Below are 17,198 nucleotides of genomic sequence, written 5' to 3' on the forward strand. Positions count from 1 at the left end.
GTTCTTTTTCCTGAAAGCTTCATAGGGAAGCAGCATTTATAGACAAAAGAATAAATCAAATACACCTACGTTGCTGTTTGTAATAAAAGATAGAAACCCATTAGGACACTGACTCCCTTCCTACCTTTGCAGGACAGAAAAAAAATGCAGAGCCTAAAGTGGCAGCCTCCAGGTTATTTTATCTTTGGACTAATTTTTGCCAACCCAGTTTCATTTTAAAATTATAGTCGTCATTACAGATCATTTTCAACAAAAAAAATTTTAGTATAAATGACAAATTTTTTCCTTTTTTTGAGCTTTACACAAATATTAAAAAATGATTTTATTCTGTTCCTGAAAGAAAACCTGGACTGTCGCTGGACCCCCTGGTGTTTCCCTTGTCAGATTGTAGTTGTAACCACTTTGAGAGGGACTCCGTCTTCCTGATCTTTTATCTCCAGCCCCAAACACCATACCTCATGGTTACAATTTGTATGAATTTGATCTTGTAGTTTTTTGTGTGTCCCTTTCTATCATTTAAGTTGTAGAATATTAGACCTATTGTATAGTTCCAAGTAACAGCTGACTATTACAGGATATACTCATACCATTTCTCAGAATTGACTTCATCATGCAGTTACTGATGCAGAACCCGAGGGCCAGATGCAGGGCTCCAGCACAGGCAGTCTGGCTCCCAGGTGCTGCCCCCCACCCCCACCCCAGCATGACAGAATGCCCTTCTGGCCACTCATTTCTATTGGTTGTAATTACTTACATACCATTTTCCTTTCTTTCATCCTCAAATTGCTGTACCAAGAACACAATTAGTAGTTTAGTTTTCGCAGTTTCAACCTTCCAGTATATCTGTTTTGAATTTGGCTTCGGTCATCCAGGAGCAGTTTGTGGTCCGCCTCCTGCTGAATGGCATCCTGATCAGTATCCCCCAGTTTCAGTTTCTCAGTTTTTGGTAATAGGAATTATAGGATAGTTTTAGCATTTCTTTTCTGTGATGAAAATATTTAACACAGTCAGTTCTGTCTTGCATTCCCATTTTTATGCTTTTCTTCATTACTTGTTTTTCTGTGTACCTGTAGTCCTTTCCCCACAATGTCTGGCAGTTGTGTGTGGACATGGGACTTTGTTGGTCATCACTTAAAACATATATTTAGTTCTGATTTATTGTCTTAAAACGGGGAACTGGTTTTGTAATAGTTCATCCCTCCCCCTGAATTAGCTAATGAGTTAAACAACTAATATATTTGCTATTTAGAATTCACATTATTGGTTTAAGGAAAACATTTATAGTAAGTTTAGTGACATGTGTAAGAAAGCCTTTCGGCTTATATCAAAAAGTAATTTCTTATGGTAAAAAAGTTAAGTGTTAAATCTAAATCATGAGTATATGGGTGTCCTCATTTACTTTTACCTGTTATAATCTTTTTTAATGTTTATTTATTTAAAGAGAGCACAAGCAGGGAAGGGGCAGAGAGAGAGAGAGAAAATCCCAAGCAAGCCCCACGCTACAGCGCAGAGCCTGATGCGGGGCCCAAACCTACCATGAGATCGTGACCTAAGCTGAAATCAAGAGTCAGATGCCTAACCGGCTCAGCCACCCAGGCACCCCTACTTTTACTTGTTTTAGTGATAGTTTTTAAAAGTAATTTCAGGGTTTCTCCTAGGCTTAAACTATTCGAATGGACCTCAAGACCATCTAACACTGTTTTAGGAATGTACAATCCAGCATTTTTTTGTTTGCTACAAAAGGTTTTAGAACTTGACTCCTTGCATTTTGCTTATTAATATGAATTTTTGCTATCCCAGAAATGCCTCTGAAATATAAGCAGCCTCCCCTAAGAGACAAATATTATGATGATAATAATGTATGCATTAGCCCTGTACCCTAATACTATCATTTATAAAAGGAACGTGATATATTAACATAAATAGTATATATTTTCTCTTAAGTTCATAATGACCCCAAAAGTATTATTTTTCCCTTATCTTTTTTTTTTTTTTAACATTTATTTATTTTTGAGAGATAGAGCATAAGCAGGGGAGCAGCAGAGAGAGGGAGACACAGAATCAGAAGGAGGCTACAGTCTCCGAGGTGTCAGCACAGAGCCCTACACGGGGCTCAAACCCAAACAAACTGTGAGATCATGACCTAAGCCAAAGTTAGATGCTCAGCCGACTGAGCCACCCAGGCTCCCCTCCCTTACCTTTTCTAAAATGATTTTAGGTAATTACAGTGGTGGGCATTCAATAAAAAAAGACCTAGAAAGTCAGAGGGTAATGTATTAGTAGGAAATAGTATATTAGAGGTTTGACCCTGAGTTTCTCTATATCAATAAACAAACAAAAAAAAGAAAATAGGGCAAGATCAAAGCACCAAATTAATGAATTAGATACTATTTACTTGCTCTTATTTTTTTAAATGTGGAAGAAGTATCTATTCCTCAAGAGGCCATGGGGGTTTGTTTTGTTTTTTTGGTTTTAGAGTCTCCAAAAAAAATGTCTTCAACTTAAAAAAGTAATTCAAGTAGGTCACATTATTATTTTCAAAGAAAGTGACTGTTATGGTTGTGAATTTTACTCATTATAACACTTACATTGCAAGAAATAACTCTTGGGGTGCCTGGGTGGTTCAGTTGGTTAAGTGTCTGACTCCACCTAGGTCATGATCTCACAATTTGTGGGCGCGAGCATCGGGCTCCGTTCTGACAACACGGAACCTGGAGCCTGCTTCAGATTCTGTGTCTCCCTCTCTCTCTTCCCCTCCCCTGCTCATTCTCCATCTCTCTCTCTTTCTCAAAAATAAATAAAAAAAAAAAGAAAGAACTCTTAATTTGTAAGCCTAATTAAATCTGAACCCAGTCACACTTTTGAGAGTGGTAAGAGACATCTTTAGTCATTATTAAGGGTTTCTCATCTTCCAAATCATAGAGTCCTCCATGTTCTTATGTGCATCTCAGGATGGACATGGAGGCCTCTTCTTGGCTTTAGTCCACATTGGTCTTGACTGATGTGCCCAGTAACATTGGTCTTGATTGATGTGCCCAGTATCCCAGGCTACATAAATGCCCTGAGGCACACAGCTCTGTTTGTATGACAAACATAGGAGATCCTAGCTGTGGCCCAGTTCCATAGGCCTAGAAATCAGCCTCCCTGTGGGGGACACCACAAACCATTTCCCTCAGAAGGCCTGCTGCCAGCCCAGAGGCCTCCCAGCTTTTTCTATTCCTGGGGATGTTTCTCCATCCTCATTCCCTCCTCATTCTAGGCGATTCTCCTTTCCTCGGTCCTGGCAGCTTTTCTGTTTTACCATACTTTCGACCATCTTCCCCAAAGCCACTCCACAGCCTTTCTTCCTAACCCCTACTCTTCTGGGAGTTGCTACAGTGTCTCATCATTGTCCTCTGAGTGTTCTTACAACAAGGATGGGAATAGTGAGCAAGACCAGAGTACATGTTAATAGCTCAGTGATTATCCCTCCCACACCATCCAAATGAGTAGAAAACTTTTTCAGCATGAGAAATGTATATCACCATGTGCCTAATATATATAAGAAGTTAATTTTTATCACCCTTGAATAGAGGGATATCATAAACATTATTATAAACAAAGAACAAAAATAGGAGATTCCAGATATTGAAAGAAGATGAATAGATGGTGAAATACTATTTAAATGCTGTTAATGATATACTAGTGAGAAACTTGATAATTAGTGAGTTTTTATTTTGTTGTTAACTGATATATTGATCTTTTAAATTACAACTGTATTGTTTGAATTTAATAGTTCATTTAACATTAGAACTCTATTTCAGGGTGTATGGGTGGCTCAGTCAGTTGATCATCTGACTTTGGCTCAGGTTGTGATCTCATGGTTTGTGGGTTCGAGCCCCGCGTTGGGCTCTGTGCTGACAGCTCAGAGCCTGGAACCTGCTTTGGATTCTGTGTCTCCTCCTATTTCTGCCCATTCCCTGCTCATGCTCTGTTTCTCTCTGTCTTCTCAAAAATAAATAACTTTTTTAAAAAATCTATCTCAACCAGCAGTTCTGTAAGAAATTTCTGATCAAGACATGAAACAACTTTAAAAATGACCTTCTTTGTTTGAATTATAACCATGAATTTATTATATGTTTTTTCTTAAAAATGAGATCAAAACTAAATGCATTTTAAGATAGAAGACAAATTATACAGTTAAAAGAGCTTTTGTTGTCTAAGTTATGCTAACCATTCTTAGCAATTATTCTCTTAGACAGAAATAACTAGGGTTGGGGTTAGAGCCCTGTTCCAAAGAATTAAACTGTGTCTGTGTTGCTAATGGTATTCTAAGATCAAATTTAAGAGATTAAGAGAGAGTAAGAGAGCATTATATACTTTTATTTTTTGCACTTCTTTACGTTGGGACAGATCATCTTGAACTGACTGTAATTATCTGAATCAATTAAAATAGAAATAAAATATCCTATGCTTTTTTGGGAATATCAGCATCTATAAATAATGAAAAGGTTAATATTCCTTTAAGGAAGTCTTAAATGGGGGCGCCTGGGTGGCTTGNTCCTAATGGAAATATAGTTCACTTTTGTGTTTGGTAACTAGAAGAAAAATTATTTCCATTCTCAAGAACATCCTAAGCCACATTCTTTTATCAAATCCAAATTTAAAATTTACTTTTTATTCCGTTTGTGTCTAGATCTAGCCTCAAAAGGAAGCTGTCTTCAAAATGCAGACTTTCTAGGGGCACCTGGGTGGCTTAGTTGGTTAGACATCCAACTTCAGTTTAAGTCATGGTCTCACGGTTTGTGAGCTCAAGCCCCGCATCAGGCTTTGTGGTGACAGCTCAGAGCTTGGAGCCTGCTTTAGATTCTGTCTCCCTCTCTCTGCCCCTCCTCCCCTGCTTGCACTGTGTCTCTCTCTCAAATATAAATTTTAAAAATATATATTTTTTTAAAATACAGACTTTCTAAGCATAAGTTTATGGCAACTAAATTAAAAATCATAATTTTAGAAGTATATAGTTAATATTAGTTATTTTGTGAAGAAAAATGCAGTTCTTTTCTAAAATGATGATGAATATTAATAATTACAGCTTGCTGTTTTGCATTTGCAGGCAGATTGGTAAGTGCTAATTAAGGCTCTTCCATTGCTCTGATATATCAGTTGATTTTCAGTAATGTTTGGTTTATAACTACAAATTGCTGAAATGCCAAGATTCTTCAAGTGTTAGGGTTTGGTTTTGTTTATTTTGTTTTATTTCTATTTTAAATTTTAAGAAAGGGAAAATATTCTGGTAAAGTTTTTTTTTTTTTAAATATTCTTATCANAAGCCACCCAGGCGCCCCATAGAGTCCTAGATTTTAAAAACATTTTCTGAAACTAACAATATTTTGTGTATGTTTGGTTATAAATTATATGTGAATGTGTGTGTATGAGAGAGAGATTTTGAGTCACAAATCATTTATAGAAGTATGTATGCCTTAACTACTATAGGCTAGATAACAGTTTAGTTGTCCATGAATAGGTCATTCAAAACTCAAGTCTGGGGCGCCTGGGTGGCTCAGTCAGTAAGCATCCAACTTTGGCTCAGGTCATGATCTCACAGTTCATGTGTTTGAGCCCTATGTCGTGTTCTGTGCTGACAATCAGAGCCTGGAGCCTGCTTCGGATTCTGTCTCCCCCTCACTCTGCCCTTCCCCAGCTTGCACTCTCAAAATAAATTTTTCTCTCTCTCAAACTAAACACTAAAAAAGAAAAAGAAAAGAAAAAAGTCAAGAAGTCCGCAGTTTGCTGTCCTACAGTGACTCTGTTTTCCTACACCTTACCAAAATTTTTTCTCTGTTTCTGACTTATTCTGGACTTATTTCATAGGAGCACATGGAAATTAATTTTTTACGGTATGTGTGTTTGATCTCCCAAGACGACCACCACGTTTAATAAGTTCTTAAGAGGACTCACAGGACTCCACGTATAATTGTACTCACAGCTATGATTTACTATAGCAAAAGATTGCAAAGCAAAATCAAAGGGAAAGAAGCATGCAGTGAAGTCTGTTAGAAACCAGGGCCAAGCTTCCAAGAGTTTTTTTCTGGTGGAGTCACACGGGATACACTTAGTTCCTTCTGCAACAGACTGGGACACCATGCATGAAATGTCTCCCAGGGAAGCTCATTAGATGCTCCATGCCCAAAGATTCTATTGGAGTTTCATCATGTAGGCACCCTCTGCTTAGCATGTACTAAAATGCCGAACTCCCAGAAGGAAAGCAGGTATTTAGCATAAACCATATTGTTTCATAGTTTAAGCACAGCAAGTCACTCTTATCAGTTAGGTTGGTGGGAAGATTTCTCAAATCTGAAGTACCCAGATGCCAGCTAAGTTCCCAGATGTCAGCCAAGGGCTAATTTTGCAAACCAGCCATTTTAAGGATAGCAGCCTCAGGCCTCCTATATTAATTATTTTCTGTACAATGTGCTTTAAAGAGGAAAGGGAGATTAGGTAGTCTTAACCTCTTTTTGGAATATTTATCCATTACATTCTGCCATTCCAATAATTAACAGAAGCCGTCTATGAAAGGTGAGACATTTTAACCTTGACATAGATGTTTAATGCCCTGTCCCTTTTGTTGATAGATGTCGTGTTTCTAAGCCACATTCCATTTGTCCCAGTGTGTACTTCAGAAGAAAACCACTTTATCTGCCACTGGTATTTTGATGATATTACTATAACAGATGCCTCCTATTTCTTTGGTAATTTGCCAAGTTTTATTACTTTTAGGCTACTTGAATAGCTTTCTGAAAGAAACATAAGGAGAGTAAATTTATCATTCATGTCTCATCCTGGAAGTGAGTTACAACTCAGAAGTAAAATCTTTATATTCTATATGGGTAACTTCAGTACTACTTGAGGTACAGAGTTGATATTTTATTGTTATTTACTAACCTGCATTTTGGAGACCAGAAAATTATTAAATTGTGATCACAGAATCATAGAAATGGAAGAGACCTTAATAAGCCATCCAGTTCCACTCCTGTCATGGTGGGGCTGGCGGGGGGAGGTAAGCACTAATCCAGCCAAGACATATGGTGTGAAAACATTCCAGTAGTGAGTGGTCCATACAGTTCTCAGAATCCCAGGTTCCAGTGTAAGTAAGCTAACTGTCTAGAGATCTTCTAGATAACCTATGTTACGGGCTTTTACAGATTTAGAGAGCAGTTTTAAAAATCATTCTTAAAACAACTGCTGAATCATCCTTTGGCCTTTTCTTAGCCAGATTGAACCATTCTGCCTTCTTTGACCTTTTCTCAGAAGCGTTGCGGCAATAATAATTTGCCCTTTTGTTAAAAAAAAAAAGAAGAAATGCTAGCTTAATCTGACCCAGGCACTCTTAATTAACCTAAGAGTCTATGAACTTGGAAGGGAGGGAAAAATTATATTTTCCCTAACCTTTGTCAGAAATTTAATACTTTCTTCTATTACTGCATCACAATTTTAAAAAATGGATAACTTTCAATGTAATTTCCTTTGTAAGCATATGTATTTTACTTTATGCATTTAGGAACATTTTGAGAACGGGTCTATAGGGTTCACTAAGGGTCCATGGCAAAAAAAGAAGAAAAAAAGATTACACTCTGATGAGGGTAGTTGGCTAACCTTTCAGTGAAAATTCTCAGGATTGTGTTTTGTTCCATTGAAGGTAACAGTGGCTAATATACTTCATTTAATACACGGTTGTGCTTTTAGGTTTATGTACAAGTTAATAAAGAAGCAGCAGATAATAAAAATGTACTAAAATCAGCCCATGAGTTCTTTCAGCGATTGGAACTGGGCGACATGCAAGCACTTGCACTGTGGCAGAAGTTTCGAGACCTGAGCATAGAAGAATATGTGCGGATTTACAAGGTGCCCACCTGCTCTCCTGTGATGGGGTACTCTTAACTGTTCTAATGAGAAATGAAGTTGCTTCTTAAGCTCATGTTTTAAGACCAGATTTGTCATTCAGTTGAAAATTAGGACCCAAATGTTATTCTTTGTGCTGAAAGTTGGAACTTTGAAAACATCCTATGAAATTCACAGGTCAAATATCAGGTGACCCTCCAATCCTCTGTTTCAGTCTAGCTTCTCTTTTCTCTCTTCTGCTCATTCCTTTACTTTTTCTTAATCTTGTCTCCCTTTCACTTCTGTAGGCCTATATGTGACACGTATAAATCTGTTCATTAAATAAACATCATAGGGGGTGGGAGAAATACAACAGTGAACAAAGGAAATAGAAGTCCTTCTGTCCTGGACTCCACATGCCAGCACAGAGCTGGAGAGCAAATTTAAGACAATGGTAATTAAACAAGGACATACACAGTCTGTTAGGTGGTGATGATGCTATGGAGAAAAATGAAGCAGGGGATGGGAGACAAAGTATCTCTGGGTGGGAGGAATGAAGAGAGTTTTGTTAAATAAATCCATGTGGTTGGAGTAAGGATTAAGCAGGATGAAGAGCTATAGGAGAGGAGGTGGAAGAGGTTGTAGGGTAGGACATGAGGTAGGACATTCCCCAGGGCTGCCCAACCTCGCTTTGTGCTGTGGTGGAGAGATGTTCCATGATGTGCTATCCCAGCAGCATAGCCACTAGCCATGGGTGGCTACCCAGCACTTGAAGCACGAGTGGTGGTACTGAGAAATTACGTTTTTCATTTTATGTAATTTGAATAGCCCTGTGGGCCTAGCAACTACAGCATCAGCACGGTACTGTTGTGAGGACTTGCCTGGCGTGGGAGGAGGTAGAAGGTTTGAGCAGATGAGTGACTCGATCTAATTCTTTCTTTCCCAGTCTGGGTGACAGACTGTAAACCTGTTTTGTCTTAGGATAAGATAAATAACACATTTAAGTAACTTCCTTCTTTTGTTTTTGAACCTTTCAGCGTCTAGGAATACACTTCGATGAATACTCGGGAGAATCATTTTATCGTGAAAAATCTCAAGAAGTCTTAAAGTTGCTGGACAGTAAAGGACTCCTGCAGAAAACAATGTATGGTCAGGTTACTGTTCTTCAGGAAAGTTACTTCTTCTTTGAAAAAAACTGGTATTGATGTAGTCTCTCAGGACCACAGAATGTGGTGTGCAGCCCTCCTGGCATTTCTTATAGTGCTTTTTGCTGTTCAGTGTAATTTTCCACATATGATCTTCTGCTGCCATGACAAAATCCTGGTAAGATTAGAAGAAAAGTTGTTAATCTGCTCTTCACATGTGAGGAAACTGAAGCACAGAAAGTACAAGTGACTGGCCTAATGTCAGACAAGTTGATATAACTAGAAAAAAATAAAACTTACATTTTCTTACTTAGGCCTGCCTTTTTAAAAAACCACATCCTGTTCAAAATGGATTTAAGGCACCTTATGTAAACAAGTATAAAACAAGCTTTTGAAAGAGAAAAATGAGGAAATCGGGAAGCAAGGGCAGAAAAAATAATACGGAATCAGGGATGATAATGGCACATCATCTAACACACTGCCCTATGGTAGATTTCTAATTTAGCTTTGAGCTTCCTGTCAGCCAAACAAACCAATGGTACCAGTCATGGGGGCCCAGGCGTCAGTAATACAGAAGCAGACCAGTTGCTTAGAAGTGCCAGTTGTCCTACTACCAGAGAGCAGCCTCTCTGGTTCTCTTTATAAGGAAGACCTGGAGAACATGAGGCCTGTCCATAAGGCAAATTTTTACATCTCCATCTACAAATTCTAATTTTTGATAAGGCAGGAAAGACAATAACAAAATTCCATGGTTTTTTACTCAAGGGTGTTTTCTGGCATGTTAAAAATTAGCCCAGTATTAAATGCTGTCATTTGAATTTGAAGAATATGGTGTTTCATGGTTAAACTGCAGTTGAAATCTCATTTTTCAAATGGATATGCTAAAGACTTTCTAAGTACCTTATCCAGAGCTACAGAGTTTAAAAAATAGGACAACCAAATATTAGTTATAGCATACCCATTCTTAATAAATTCATGGCCCGATTCTTTCTTGTTTTTCTTCATTTTTGGTTACACTGCTTGTTGCTACATAAGGAATAAAAAATAGCTTCTAATTTGCCAAAGAAAATATTATATATATACTTTTAAAGGTCTTAACTTGCTCTGTTTCTTCAGCGTTACCTTTTTGCATTTCTAGACAGGGAACAGCTATAGTGGATCTTTCTGGAAATGGTGACCCCTCCTCGATTTGTACTGTAATGCGAAGCGATGGGACTTCTCTCTATGCGACCAGGTTTGTATGTAACATGAAGGTCAACATCAGAATGTAGATGACTTCATGTGCTTTGTTGTAGGATCAGTGCTAAAGCAATTATTTTATCCTCAAAGCTGTTATCAAATCCTAGTTCCCAAATCTCTTATTCTCATCCCTTCAAAATACATTCATTAGGTTTCTATCTATTGCCAGTTATAGTTCCTGGAAAGGTGTAATATCATCAGAAAAGTGACTGAGAAAATTATTTACAATTAGTTAAACATCGTAGGATTTCCATAGCTGAATACATTTTTCCACAAACTGAAAACTGAGGTACCTCATAATCAACTATAAATATTTTCCTGTTTTCCTGTTGCACATTGGCAGGAAATGTATACTAGAAGGTGTGGCTCAGAGGCGTCCTCTGTAAAGATCCATTTTTCATACACATGAGTATCAGTCCTCATTCTGATTATGGTAAAATAGGCTAAGGGAGAAGTAGGGCATGTTGCCTTTTTTTTTTTCTCTCTCATCTGTCTGCATGACTGACCCCTGTGGAAAGGAGCTGTCTCTAGTCTCTGTTAATCAGTAAGAACTGGAACTTGTATCTTATCCAGCACATTTATATCTGGGACAAAGCCAATAGGAAGGCGAAGATAGGACCATAAAAAAGGCACACAAGTAAACACAGCCATACTCAAATACTGTTGGCAAAAGGCTCTACTGTCTTCCAGGCTAGAGTTATATATTGAATCATAAATCCACTTTTATAGCATAGTTAATGATTATTGTTGTTAATTACCATCATTTGTTCCAAACAGCTTTAAATAACCATCTGATTCTCTTACTGTCCATTAGAAAATTGATCTCTTTACTTTCTGTTACTTTTTGGTAGTTTCCCTTTATCATTTCCTAGTAATTATAGTAGGAAGTAAGAAGAACCTGTGTATATAAGTGGTAGGTACATTTCTTTTACCAGATTAAAAAAATAATAGAAAAATATTTTGTGCCAGGCAGTAATTGCTGGACAGATTAAATAAACCTTGAGCTATGGCTATAAGAAATGTGTCCACCTAGGGGTGCCTGGGTGACTCAGTTGGTTAAGCATCCAACTTCGGCTCAGGTCTGGATCTCACGGTTCATGGGTTCGAGCCCCATGTTGGGCTCTGTACTGACAGCTCGGAGCCTGGAGCCTGCTTCGGATTCTGTGTCTCCCTCTCTCTCTGCCCCTCCCCCATTCACACTTTGTCTTTCTCTCAAAAATAACTGAAACAGTAAAAAAAAGGAAATGTGTCCACCTAGAATGGAGGCTCCATATCATTTTAATGGTTCTGATTTGGTTATTTTTCTTGGGCTATCATTCATTAAGTCTAGATTTTTCTTTGTATTTATCTTAATATTTATATATTTCTCTTTGAGAGAATAATTGTGTTTTTTGCCATTTGTCAAAATGTTTAGTTTTTCACCTTGCTTGATCAAACTTTAGTTGTTTCTGCCCTTTCAGTGCAAGATACATGTGAATACATATATATACTTTTATGTGTATATAATATTATAGAATACATCAATATATGTGAATGTGAATATGAATTAGAGGAGTTATAACAGAAGCGCAGGAGAATAGTGGCAAGAGCACAGGGGGAGGCTGGGGACCTTGTCTGGGCAATGGGTCCCTACTCTGAAATGAGAGGCCTGAACTAAATGACCTGGTATTTCATCCTGCTTTCAAATTCAGGTTTTACAAACTCAACCTAGAGCTTTTCCTTATATTCTTCTATTATTTCATTGGATCAAAAGGCTTCTCTTTGTTTTGTCTTTGAGTCAAACCAAAAATACAGTGGGGGTAAATATTTGTGACTCATCTGGGTAATAATCTTCTATACTCATGTTTCACAACCTTTTTATGTTTTTTTTTTTTTTCCCCTGTTATAATGCCTCTCAGGAGCCTTTTTAGCCGATTTTTCCTACTTGCCCCAACCTCAGGAAATTTTTGGTATTACAGATCTCCAGTACATCTGGATGTGTTGTGTGCACCTATGTCCTTTAGACATAAAAAGAATAAGATTCTGTTGTTCCTCACGAGCCAGTTTTTGCCTCCGTTGTGAATGCATGCTCTGTGTTCTATCAGGATCAGGAAATGGGCACCAATGATTTGATGATCTCCAACATTTCAAAAGATCTAGGGCCTTTTAAAATCTTCCCAATGTTGAATATTAACTAAAAGTAGCTTTAATTTTAAATTTCAATATTTTCATAATTTTGACTTGAAATTTCATAGTTAATGGGTTGGTCTTCATTATTTCATAGTAGATGCAACCTGAGTTTTTTTTTACACTTAAATCAGAGAAAGGAGAGTTGAGTTTTTGTCAAAGGACTTCTAAACACTTTTACAGTGTTTTATTAGAAAGTATTGCTTATGACTGATTTAGGACTTTGAAAGTCCTTGGTAGCACTAATAGGGAAGTAGCTAAAAGACACCCGTTTAGTTACACATCACCTGTGTTTTCAGTATGTTCTTTAAGAAGGTGTACTGCAGAAAAGTGACACTCAGGTGATTCTTCCCAGTAGAGGCTTAATTAACAAATCATAAAACATTTACTTACAGACACTTTGCCTAGAGCTGCTTTAGTACTACTACTTTCCCCAGAGCTTATAGTTATTTATTTTGTTTTTTTATCTTTCCACAGTACTTTTGTTATTGTTGCTTTTCCCAGAGCTTTTTGTTACTACTTTCCATCAAAGTATGGTATTGGACTTATATAATCATAGGCAGTATACCCCAGGCTGTAGAGTAATAAGAGTTCTTAATTAGAAAAGCCTCATTACTGTTAAATAGGTAAAGCAAATTTTTGCCCAGGTCTGCTTAGTAACTCTTAATTTATGGCCATTTTTTCAGAGATCTTGCAGCTGCTATAGATCGAATGGACAAGTATAATTTTGATACAATGATTTATGTGGTAAGTAATCACAATAAAGAACAAAAGATAGAAGTTAATTGCCATGTTGAAAAACTATGGAAAAATAATCTTGTCAAAATATAGAAGGAATTCAATGTTAGGTTTATTTAAGGTGGCAACCACTAGGTTAAAAAAAAATTTAAAAGTGAAAAAAATTCACACTGCTTCATCGTTTAAAAAAAAAAACAACCCAGTTCAGGAAAATGGTTATGTGAAATGAGTATGTGCAGGTTACCATAATGTACTTTTTAAAAAATAACTTTTTATTTTAAATATTTTAAGACAAAAAGTTTTAAAACAGTACAGTTTCCATGGACCTTTCACCCAGCCTTCCCCAAAGATAGTATTTTATATATCCATAGTACTTTATGGATCCTGACATTGGTAGAGACCTTAGTTAAATTTCACCTAGTTTTACATGTACTTGCGTGGGGGCCTACATACACTGGGGAGAGAGGAGAGATCACGTAACCATCACAACATTCAGAATAGAGAACTGTTCCTTCATGAAGCAGACTCCATCTTGGCAACCACTTAATAACTCCCCCTTCCCCCTAATCCTAACCCCTGGCAGTCATTGCTGTGTTTTCCGTCACTACAGTTTTGTCACTTTGAAATGTTATACAAATGGAATCACAGTAGGTAACCTTTTGAGATTGACTTTTTTCACTCAGCATAATGAATGCCCTTGAGATCCACCCAAGCTGTTGTGTGCATCAATAGTTTGTTCCTCTTATTGCTGAGGGTTATTCTGGTCTCTTATTCCCTTTCCTTCCTCTCCACATTCAACCTCCCTTTCCCCTAAGAAAAAAAGTTGCCGTTAAACACCTTATTACAGCTTAGTTTTGTCCTTCTTGGAGATAAAGGTCATGATAGCTGAAGGAGAAGGATTTAAATAGAATATTCAGGAGACTAAAGGCTGTATTTCCTCCTGACTCCTTGAGTGCTACAGCTCCTATTCTTTTGTAGGACACTCAGCTGACATTCTTCTGCTGGCATCCTCTGTGTGCTTATTTCAGATACATCAATTTACAACGACTCTAGTCTGTCAAAACTCAAATATTTTGGTTTATGTCCAACCTGTTTTTGTAGGTTAACTTATCACTTATTTTAAATATTTTTTCTCCAAGACAGATAAAGGGCAAAAAAAGCATTTTCAGCAAGTGTTCCAAATGCTGCAGATCATGGGATATGACTGGGCAGAAAGGTAATGTCTGCACGGTTATATGCCTGCTCAAGATCATTAAAGGTTTGTTAGGTCAGCCAAGTCCTAAAATAAACCAAGTTGCTAAAAATTGTCATTCAAACTTTTCTTTGTTGCAACATATTGTGTAAGAAAAACAGATTTTTTTACGTTAATAATGTCTTCATTTCTAACTTACATTTAATATATGTGTCTTTATTAGACATCTGTTCTCAGTTGCTTGATTTCCAAAATTCATATTCCCTCCTTTGTTTCACAAAGGCAACTAGTAATTTAATCACATGCTAGTGATTATCTGTACAATGAAACTATGTGTTTAACATCTTTTTGTGGCATATAACAAATCACAATTTATTAATTTTGAAAAGCCCCTCTGTTGAGAGTTAAAGTTCAGACTACTCTCTGAAAGGGTATTCTTACACACTTTGATCATCAGTTCTTTTCTCCTTCATTTCAGGTGCCAGCACGTGCCCTTTGGAGTGGTGCAGGGAATGAAGACTCGAAGAGGAGAGGTTACCTTTCTGGAAGATGTTCTAAATGAGATTCAATCAAGGATGCTACAGAACATGGCTTCTATTAAGAGTGAATTCACTTTCTTACTGTTACAGTCACAACTTACATGCCACTTTTATGTTCTGTGGACTTCTGTGCAGTGTGATTTGTTATGACTATCCCTCTCTTAATTTTCATTAACCTTGTCAAAAATAGCTTGCACTAATTAGAGGTGCCAGAAGTTTTTGACTTGCTGCTTTGTGTCATTCAGTTCAGTAATCTGCCATCGGTATAACACTAGGCCTCTTTCATGGAAAGCTTCAGTCTGATCATTCCACTCTTGGAGTGCCTATGTGAAATTCCTGTTATGTAATAGGAAACAGGTCGCAAGTCTTGGTGGCTTTGTTTAGTCTTGGAAAAGTAAGTACCAGCTTTATCTAATGTCTCACAAGGGATATTCATGAGAAAAGTGAGTTCATGTTTTCTTTCCCTTTAATGTAGGCAGGGAACGTCTTTGTCCAAGGTCAGTTAGCCCAAATTAGGAAAGGAAATTGTCCACTCGGAACCTGTTTGTTCTTCTTACTGGCAGCATACATTTTTGGCATATTTTATCTCCTTCAGTCCCTGATTCTGTATGGTTTCATGTAGTTAAAGATAGCTGCCTTTATCTGTTTCAGCTACCAAAGAACTGGAGAACCCACAGGAGACTGCAGAGAAGGTCGGGCTTGCAGCTCTCATTATTCAGGTCTGTTAAAGACTGCATCCTGTGAGAACCTTTTGTTTGGTACTAGACCAAATCCAAGTACTAAAGATTTACTCTTGTCATTTTAGGACTTCAAAGGTTTACTCTTGTCTGACTATCAGTTTAGCTGGGATCGTGTTTTCCAGAGTCGTGGGGACACAGGAGTCTTCCTGCAGTACACGCATGCTCGCCTCTACAGGTGAGGAGAGTCTGCGAGGAAGCGTGAGCCGCTCCCAGGGTGAGGCTTGGCTGGTGCTCCTAAGATCAAAGGTCCTATTTGCTGGGCTCCTGATGTCTCCTATTCAAAACTAGTTAGAAGTACAGTGGACCACCTGCTAGGTTTGGTTTTTAAAATATTTATTGAGCACCTGTATAAGAAGTGCTTTTATATATGTTACTTATTATGTACTCAGAATAACCCTGCCAAAGAATATACTCCATTTTCAGAGGAAGAAACAGATTTAGGAAAGATTAAGGCATCATGATAAACTTGCAATTATGTGTCCTTGGATGACTTGTTTTAATTCTTTGTTTTTAAACTTTTGATAACAGTTTGGAAGAGACTTTTGGATGCGGTTATCTAAATGAGTTCAACGCTGCTTGTTTACAAGAACCACAGTCTGTTTCCATTCTTCAGCATCTTCTCAGGTATGGTGTTTGTAGTATTATCCAGTCTTTGTCTGTTTAGTGAAATGACTTGGGGGGGTTGCTTATGATGGGAGTGAGTAAGCTGGTAGCCAGCTCCTACCTTCCTCCCTCCCCATCCCTCCTCCCCCCCCCACCAGACTGCAAGCACTTTCCTGGAGGTATGGCCAAAAAGCAATTATCTGCCCTTTGAGGCAGGGTCAGGGTCAGTCCTTGGGACTTAAAAATGTCATCAGTGCTGAATCGGCGCAGGTGCCTAACACCTTCTAGGTCGGGTATGGGAATAGAAAGCCTAGTGAAAACACAAACTTTTAGTTTTGGAAAAGATCATCTTCTCCTCACCCTCTTTAATCAGTGAAGGAAGGTCTCTGCCTTTGTACAGCTTCCATGAAACCATAAGTTTCATTTGCTTCACGGTTTCAGTTCACAGTCTCAAATAAATGTCTACTTGATGACCCCATACTGAGCAAGAGACCACACCTTTGTGCTCTCACAAGCACTGTTGGTAAAGCCAGACTTGTCAGAAGATACTAGTCTCTGGAAAGGATGTCGATGGTTAACAACAAGGAAGTTTTCTCTGATGGCCACACAGTGGTCAGTGACTCTTTCCTGGGATCAGGAGTCGGTTTTCTCACATTTGGTTAACCTGGTAGAAAAAATAAGCCAACCTGGTTTCCTTGGCATTGAAGGTAGACTGTGTTTGTTAGCTTCTAGATTATGTTCCTAAACATGGCTGGAGACTTTTTACATTCAGTTTAACAGCCATGATTTGAGTCCTTGTTCCAGGCTAGGCCTAAGGGATATCAAGATGACGTAGAAAGTACTTGCCATCAAGGAATTTGTAAGAAAGAAAACTATACCTTTACCTTCAAATGCACCCAAGGTCCTTTTTCAGATACCTTCCACTCTTAATGATGTCAGCCTTACATCCAAGATCTTAACAGCTTAGTATAATACATGC

At 37.8% G+C, this 17,198-nt stretch overlaps 1 protein-coding gene and 1 long non-coding RNA gene across 3 annotated transcripts in view; one reads left to right on the forward strand and one right to left on the reverse strand.

Moving 5' to 3' along the window:
* LOC144220137 (uncharacterized) overlaps positions 1–2,629 on the reverse strand; it is a 14,113-nt gene extending 11,484 nt beyond the window's left edge. Inside the window, exons 1-2 of the long non-coding RNA XR_013331641.1 lie at positions 2,589–2,629; positions 759–983 (exon numbers count right to left, since the gene is read on the reverse strand). This is a non-coding gene — a long non-coding RNA (uncharacterized LOC144220137). The remainder of the gene's footprint in view (positions 1–758; positions 984–2,588) is intronic.
* The window catches only part of RARS2 (arginyl-tRNA synthetase 2, mitochondrial), a 54,054-nt gene that overhangs the window by 34,539 nt on the left and 2,317 nt on the right, over positions 1–17,198 (forward strand). The window contains exons 9-17 of one of the 2 annotated variants that reach the window (XM_077750291.1): positions 7,723–7,881; positions 8,895–9,001; positions 10,141–10,236; positions 13,094–13,154; positions 14,285–14,361; positions 14,816–14,940; positions 15,528–15,595; positions 15,682–15,791; positions 16,145–16,240. In XM_077750291.1, the coding sequence (XP_077606417.1) occupies positions 7,723–7,881; positions 8,895–9,001; positions 10,141–10,236; positions 13,094–13,154; positions 14,285–14,361; positions 14,816–14,940; positions 15,528–15,595; positions 15,682–15,791; positions 16,145–16,240 (899 nt within the window). The remainder of the gene's footprint in view (positions 1–7,722; positions 7,882–8,894; positions 9,002–10,140; positions 10,237–13,093; positions 13,155–14,284; positions 14,362–14,815; positions 14,941–15,527; positions 15,596–15,681; positions 15,792–16,144; positions 16,241–17,198) is intronic. The other variant, XM_077750292.1, reaches the window with a different exon arrangement.

Source organism: Crocuta crocuta, unplaced genomic scaffold, assembly GCF_008692635.1.
Source record: "Crocuta crocuta isolate KB4526 unplaced genomic scaffold, BGI_CrCroc_1.0 scaffold9, whole genome shotgun sequence".
NCBI lineage: Eukaryota > Metazoa > Chordata > Mammalia > Carnivora > Hyaenidae > Crocuta > Crocuta crocuta.